Source organism: Channa argus, chromosome 4 (genome assembly GCF_033026475.1).
Source record: "Channa argus isolate prfri chromosome 4, Channa argus male v1.0, whole genome shotgun sequence".
NCBI classification, from domain to species: Eukaryota; Metazoa; Chordata; class Actinopteri; order Anabantiformes; family Channidae; genus Channa; species Channa argus.
In genome coordinates, this window is record NC_090200.1 from 843,759 (window position 1) to 851,535 (window position 7,777).

General features: G+C 49.2%; 1 protein-coding gene across 1 annotated transcript; it reads left to right on the forward strand.

The window, feature by feature from the left end:
* Positions 1-399: 399 nt before the first annotated feature.
* Positions 400-7,557, forward strand: LOC137125904 (proline-rich protein 36-like). The gene is made up of 3 exons (XM_067502121.1): positions 400-646; positions 2,847-6,310; positions 6,521-7,557. Exons 2-3 carry the CDS (start codon positions 5,020-5,022, stop codon positions 7,555-7,557), a joined length of 2,328 nt encoding a protein of 775 aa, XP_067358222.1. The 5' UTR covers positions 400-646; positions 2,847-5,019.
* The last annotated feature ends 220 nt before the right edge of the window (positions 7,558-7,777 follow it).

Sequence of the window (7,777 nt, forward strand, 5' to 3'; positions counted from 1 at the left end):
AAAACCAGAACACAAAAGGTTCATTTAAAGTCAGTCCCATCATGTCAGTGTTTCACATCAGTTCGGAACTAGAGACACAAGCCAAACTGGAAATGCCTCATTTCAGTTTCCACAGCTCAGATTTGATGAGAACGTCCACACAGGAAGACAGTTTCATTGCTGTATACAGACATTTAGTCCAATCAACAAATCATTTCTCTTCCTGATGCATATTGTAAAAGAAACTTGATAAACCACAGGTGTGAAATGAACAATTCCTGCTTTGAATATTACAGTAAAGACTCAAACAGTGGATTGAAGGTTTAGCACATGTCTTCATTGCCAGGTCTGTTACCAATGTCCCTGAGATAATAACTTTACATGATTTGTATAAATGAAGTTAGTTTGTGTTTGTAGGGTGAAAAGCTGCAAACAAGCAGAAAGACCAGAACTGTTTGTCATTTCAGAATCAGTCGACCTTCACGTCCGCACTCGACTATGGACCAGAGCCACCACATGTCTCCATCAGTTCTCAGGTTTTTTGGAGAAACCAGGATCTGAGTTATGGACCAATGTCACCTGTTCAAACAGCTTAACAGTCTGTTTCCTTCAGACAGAACGAGTGAGACGATGCACAGAAACAAGATTTAAACAGGTCTCATCTGAGGTGAGACAGCAGCAGTTGGACTCAACCACACACTTCACGTCCTCTGTCCTTCATGGTCTGTCCAACAACTCTTCCTCTATCTTAGAAAATGTCTGTCCACAGTTCTTATGTCACGGTTTTGGATAAGGGGTGGACCCAAGAGAGGAGACAGTGCGAGGGATTGCAAATAATGAGGGGCTTTATTGACAGATGTAAATCGTTTACAGAAGTCGCTCCTAACAGGAGGGTACTAGGAACCGGATACAGAACAAAGAAGACTCAGACTAACCAAAGGGACCAGAACATGAGGGGGATTAACTTAAACTCGCTCCTGAGAGGAGAACACAAAGGAAAACAAGCCAGGTATCAAACATGAAACACGAGGATAACTAAACTGAATCACGAACTGAGCGAACCAAAACCTCGGACAGGGATCTGAAGCCTATAATAAATCTGAATGGATAGACAGGGAAAACTTAAAGAAACTAACAAACAGATAAACGCCAAAAATTACATTGAGAAACATACACCACTAAAATAGAAAGAACACATGGATATGATAAAGAAAACTTATAAACGGGAGCACAGAAACTAATACAGGAACTCAGGGGAGGCAGACATGAACAAATGGAACGCAAAGCACTGGCAAATAGAAAAAAAACACAGAAGCATAACTAATACCTGAAATAACCAAGGAAAGTGGAAATTAACAAGAGGCTAAATCAAATCACTGAATGAAACAGAAGGCAAACCTCAGACCAAAAATGACACAGAAGCAGAGTCCAGAATTAAAGGGTCCATGCAGCCATGAAGGTCCAAGAAACACAAAGTCAGGTATTTCTTTCCAAAAGTCCAGAGTCTACTATGGGGTGGGTGAGGGTACCAACAATGGCAATGACAGCGGCAGCGGCGACAAGGATATGGCAGGGGAGTGAGGGGAAGACTGAACTTAAATAGAGGAGGGAACAGGTGCAAACCATCAGGGGACAAACAAAAGCAAAGCTGGGGAAAAGAACCAAGGCAACCAAGGACGTAGGGAGAAGGGCCAAAAAATAAAAGATCTAAATGTTGAATCTCTAACGTATCAGGTCTGACTGGTAACTTCAAAGTTTTCCCTGAGCATCTGCTGATGAACTGAAATGTTAGCATGGTTCACTACACCCTCTGTTTGTTACCAGCTGTGTCTTATTGCTTTAGGACCAGACTCTGGACACCGGAAAACTGGAGACCAGGTCACATCCAGTTGACTTTAGAAATTTTGTTTGCAGATGAAAGATGTTTGAATAATGCAGAAGCTAAGTTTCATCACCTGTGTGTAGTTTCATGGTGAAAGAAGCAGAGAGAGAGGAACAGACAGCAGAGTCAGATGGAGGGACATTAGAGACACTGATGCATCACCTGATGCTCCTTTACTCGCAGTAGCAGTAGAAGCAGTAGCAGCAACACCAATCCAGTCCAGCAGGTGTCAGTGTTACAGCACAAACCCCATTGTAGAAACACGGCAGCAGGGCTTCACCTCCAATATCACCAGTGACTTGATCATTGGAGTCACTGTGACAAAGCAGGAACACAGGAAGCTCATTCAGAACAACTACTGACACTAACCGACCAGGTACTTAATGAGTCACAACACAACAACCTGAATATGGAGACGAGATTTCACTGTAGCAAGAGAATCAACTGCACCGTGTCTGTGTAACACAAAGTTACAGAAATGGCTGAACTGTCACCAGATCAGTCAGACAAATGTAACCCAAACATGAATGATTCAAATAATAAAACCAAATATGCTTCCTCTGAGCTACAGGATCAGACATTTTACTTGGACAGAAAAATGTGTAGCATAGATTACAGCACAGCTCTGATGTGATGCTTCACTTCCTGTTTCACAGAATGATGATGTCGTATGTACATTCTGAGGATCGAGACCACAAATACCCACGTGTCACTAGATGCTCAACAACCTGTGTACTTACAGGTTCAGTAGAAGTAGTACTAGTAGTGGTGGTAAATAATACAGTAGTACTGGTACTCGCAGTTGCAATACTGTGTTACAGCTGTGGCTCCATCTCTGCAGAAAAACTCAAAGATCAGATTTTAATTATTTCAGTTTTTATTTCTCAGCAAAACAAAGTTCTGTGTGTTTTTCCATGTTAAGAATATTCATATATACATGCAGTATGTGAAGTCAAACCTTGAATCTTCATCATGTTTTCTGCAGGTTAAGAATATTTCTGGGACTGTTTGCAGCTGGTTTCACAGTGAGAGGAGCAGCAGGGAGCAGCAGGGAGCAGCAGGGAGCAGCAGGGAGCAGCAGGGAGCAGCAGGGAGCAGCAGGGAGCAGCAGGGAGCAGACGTCTGCAGACTCTACCTCCTTCATTAAAACACTTTTCAATCTAAGAGTTTCAATGTCAGGGTAGTAAGCTGGGAGGTGACAGGGGAGTGCCCAGAGGGGAAGGGGCCAGCCGGGCCAGGCCAACTGTCAACCGACGATGAGCCGGGGTATTTCGCCAGGGACTGCCTAGCCCCGAGCCCCCGCATCCAGAGCTAAACCACTAACGGGAAATGGACAGTGAGGCAGTGAGGGACCCCTCATCCCGCTCCCAACCACCCCTCCAAATAAATTGCCCCATAGTGGGACGCTACGCAGCCGCAATGTGAAGGTGTTCAAAATTCAGCTCAGCTATTTCTGGTGACAGGCAAAGCTCTAAAAGGGAAAAAGCTGCCTGGTCATTGCTTTGGGTCCTGCTGTTTACAGGGCACAAGTGTTTCGCCAGCCATTTTGAAAAGTTTGCGCCGTGTTAGCCTGCTAGCTCAAGCTAACCCCTTAGCTTAGACTGGTCAGTTAGCGTTAGCATTATCCTATTCTTAGCTTTGCTGCCTCCCACAGTTAGCTCCCATAAGTCATGGGTCGCTACAATATTAATGTAAAGTTGTTTTTCCGCATATTTGCATAATGACTACTTATAGTTTATTACTTTCACTTTCACTTTTCGTAAGTAAATGTACTTATTTCAAAAATGTACTTCTGTGTTTACATTAGAAATGCTGACATGTGGAGCTGATTTAACCACTTTATGTATTGGCAGCTGCCTCTTCAGATAATTATGTTTTATTAGTCTGTATCTGAAAAAGTCACTGAAGCTGTCTGATATATGCAGTGGAGAAAAATGCAGTAACCTTTCCACTTGTATTAGTATTAAAGTATCTGAGTACTTTGGTTTTAAAGTCAGTAACTCTTTAGTCTTTTTCACAGACTAAAGAGAACCAGTTTAAAATCCCACTACAGTTCACAGTAAAAGGGTAATTGTGCTATTTTATTACTTAAAAGTTAATATAAATAAGTGTTTTGACTTGTGTAAAGACTTTACATAAATTATAAACCCACATTTTCTTTCTTGGCTGAACATGTTATAAGGAGATAATTAATGCTTGGTTCTCTAGTCAAGAAAATGAAACTTGTCACATAGTGAACACATTTGTTTCAGACACAGGAGATGATCCAACAGCTCCCCCAAAAAAGTAATTTGTAATAAAAAGGATTTGTTGAAGTCTGTCAGGATCTTGTTGCACTTCCTGTCCCTGGACTTTTATTTTGTGGCCCCTTCTCCTTACTTCCTGTCCCTGGTTCTGTTCACCCAGCTTTACCCTCGTTGTCCCTCATTGTTTGCACCTGTCCCACCCTCTATTTAAGTTCAGTCTTCCCTTCACTCCCCTGCCAGATCCTCGTCATTGTTAATGTGGTCTCTGCCATCGTGGTTACTGTCTTCTTCGTTGCCGTTATTATCCTCACCAACCCCACAGTAGACTCTGGACTTTATGCTAGGTATGACTTTATGCTTCTCGAACTCTTGGGAAATCTGGACTCCAGCATCTTGGACTTTGGTATTCTGGACTCTGTGTTTCCTGTGTGGTTTTGGTCTGAGGTTTGTCTTTTGGTTAATTCAGTATTTTTGGTCTGGTCCCTAGTTTTCTCTGCTTGTTTTATCCTGGTTTTTTCATGTTTAGGTTTGCTTGTGTGCTCTTCAGTTTGCCAGTGCTTTATGTTGAGTTTGTTTGTGACTGCCTCCCCGTAGTCCTTGTGTTTATGTGCTTTAGTGGTTTAACGTTTATCTGTGCCTTATTTATTCAGTAGCCTCTGTTAGTTCTTTCATTTCCTAGTCTAACTTATTCCCTGACCCTTAGCTGTGTTTATTCTGGTCATTCTGTTCCCCTCTTGTTTTCAAGTTAACTCCTTTCGTGTGCTGGTCCTGTTCACCATTTACATCTGTCAATAAAATCCCCTTATTTGCAATCCCTTTCACGGTCTCTTTACTTGGTCCCTCCCTTAACCTAAAATCCTGACAGTAGGATCTGGCCAAAATTGGGACCCTGAGACGTGTAAGGGGCAAATCATGAATCTGTCTGAAGCAATTGAGTTATGGCTTCAGGTAAGAGAGCAATCAGACTCTCAAGTTTATTGTTTTGAAGACACCAGTCCTCGTTATTCAGTCAGGTACATCGACCCTTATTTTTTCAAAGGCCTTAGACGTAGGAGGAGGTCCAAACCTCAGACCAAATCGCTTGTCCCTGACTGCCCTCAGTCTGCCCTTTTTCCAGAGTGTATTTCTGGGTCGGCTGACGCTCCCTCTGCCCCTGACAACCCCCCTGAGTCTGCCTCAGCTCTGCCTGCCCGCTGCCCATCTGTCCCTGTTCTGTTTTCTGGAGAAACCACTCCTCTGACACCTGCGATGTCGACCCCTGTTTCTGGGCTAGCTTCATGTCAGGTTGACACTCTCCCTCACTCAGACTTGAGTGTCACCTACCAGTTTGCCACAGAGCCACAGGTAGCTAGATCCTCCCTGCGTAGGAAACGCTCAACCAGACATCGTAGGACCAGCCTCTCCAGCCCCTCCGGACCCCCCAGCCAGGAAACCCTCTCCAGCACCACCTCGGAATCTAGCACTCCGGCTAAATCGGCTCAGGAAGCTAGCGAAAGGGCTCAATTCAAGATCATCGATGATCTACTGACAGCTCTCTATGCCAAGCTGGAAGCCTCCCTCCATGACCCTGCTGCCAGCTGTGCTATAGTTCAGCGTATGGAGGACCTTATTCAATCCCGGTCTTGGCTACAGGACACAGAGGCTGGTATCAGGTATCTGGCCAGGCTAAGGAACCTCCGGGCCACACTGGAGGGGAAGCAGCCTCCACTTGCCCAGATACACTCGCCTGTCCAAGTTCCCCCTGGACCTGAACCTGCTTCTACTTGCCCTGCTCCTGCCCCTGAACCTGATTCTGCTGTTCCTGCTCCTCTCACGTTCCCAGCTCCTGCCCCTGAACCTGATTCTGCTATTCCTGCTCCTGTCACTATCTCAGTTCCTGCCTCTGGCCCGGTCAGCATCTCACCCGGCCCTGGCTCTGCACCTGTCCCTGTTTGCCCAGATCTGGTCCAGAGGTCTGGGTCAGCCACCACTCCACCTGCTCCTGTTCCGGGGCGCGTCGACGCCGCCACCTCGGTCCAACCCCCCGGGAGAGTTGACGCCACCAGAGTTGACACGGCCTCTGGTGATTCTGCTCTCGCTGTTCCTGTCGCGGCGCCGAGGTCGGTGACCGCACGTCTGGTTCCTGTTCCTGTCGTGGCGCCGAGGTCGCCGACCGCTCGTCTGGTTCCTGTTCCTCTCGCGGCGCCGAGGTCGCCGACCGCTCGTCTGGTTCCTGTTCCTCTCGCGGCGCCGAGGTCGGCGACCGCTCGTCTGGTTCCTGTCACGGCGCCGAGGTCGGCGACCGCTCGTCTGGTTCCTGTTCCCGTCCCGGCGCCGAGGTCGGCGACCGTTCGTCTGGTTCCTGTTCCTGTCCCGGCGCCGAGGTCGGCAACCGTTTCTCCCGTCTCTGTTTGTCCTGTTTCTATGTGCCCAGGTCCAGCTCCCGATTCTAATCCTACTCAGGCGCCTGCCTTTCGACCGGTCAGTGCTCCGCCGGGCCCCGATGCCGATCCTGCTACAGCACCTGCCTCCAGGTCAGTCGATGCCTTGTCCGGCCTCGACACAAGTCCTGCTACGGCACCTGCCTCCGGGTCGCTCGCCGCCTCCCCCAGCCTCGACTCTGGTCCGGGCTCTGTTCCTGTTCTGGTTCCTGCTCCTGGCGTCGGGTCGGCCGTGGTCCGGCCTGGCTCTGTTCCTGTTCTGGTTCCTGCTCCTGGCGTCGGGTCGGCCGTGGTCCGGCCTGGCTCTGATCCTGTTCTGGTTCCTGTTCCTGGCGCCGGGTTGGCCGTGGTCCGGCCTGGCTCTGATCCTGTTCTGGTTCCTGTTCCTGGCGCCGGGTCGGCCGTGGTACGGCCCACTCCTGACCCTGCTTCTGTTCCTGGTTCCGGGCCAGCCAACACTCCTTCTGGTCAATCTACCAGCCCTCCACTACAGAGTATCAGCCGACGCCGCCGGCCTCCCGTCCGGCCCCCGGAGGGCCTTCGCTTCAGCCGACGCCGCCGGCCTCCCGTCCGGCCCCCGGAGGGCCTTCGCTTCAGCCGACGCCGCCGGCCTCCCGTCCGGCCCCCGGAGGGCTTCTGCCATCGCCGCCGGCCTCCTGTCCGGCTCACCACTGGGCCTCCCGTCCGGTCCCCGAAGGGCCTTCGCTTCAGCCGACGTCGCCGGCCTCCTGTCCGGCCCCCGGAGGGCTTTCGCTTCTGCCGTCGCCGCCGGCCTCCTGTCCGGCCCCCGGAGGGCTTCTGCCGTCGCCGCCAGCCTCCTGTCCGGCTCCCTGCTGGGTCTCCTCCTGTCGCCGCCGGCCACCTGCTCGGCTCCCTGCTGGGTCTCCTCCTGTCGCCGCCGGCAACCTGCTCGGCTCCCTGCTGGGTCTCCTGTCACGTCCTGGAGGGCTTCAAGCCCACCTCCGGTCCCCCGCCACCCACCCTGTGCCTTATTTATTCAGTAGCCTCTGTTAGTTCTTTCATTTCCTAGTCTAACTTATTCCCTGACCCTTAGCTGTGTTTATTCTGGTCATTCTGTTCCCCTCTTGTTTTCAAGTTAACTCCTTTCGTGTGCTGGTCCTGTTCACCATTTACATCTGTCAATAAAATCCTCTTATTTGCAATCCCTTTCACGGTCTCTTTACTTGGTCCCTCCCTTAACCTAAAATCCTGAAAGTCTGCTTTAGCAGAACATCCTGTGTGATCCTTGT

What these genes read in the sequence shown, in the direction of transcription:
- LOC137125904 (XM_067502121.1), top strand. Translation starts at nt 5,020, where the DNA reads ATGAATCTGTCTGAAGCAATTGAGTTATGGCTTCAGGTAAGAGAGCAA. An exon ending in GCCGAGGTCGCCGACCGCTC is followed by an intron (nt 6,311 to 6,520) that starts GTCTGGTTCCTG and finishes CTATGTGCCCAG; the next exon opens with GTCCAGCTCCCGATTCTAAT.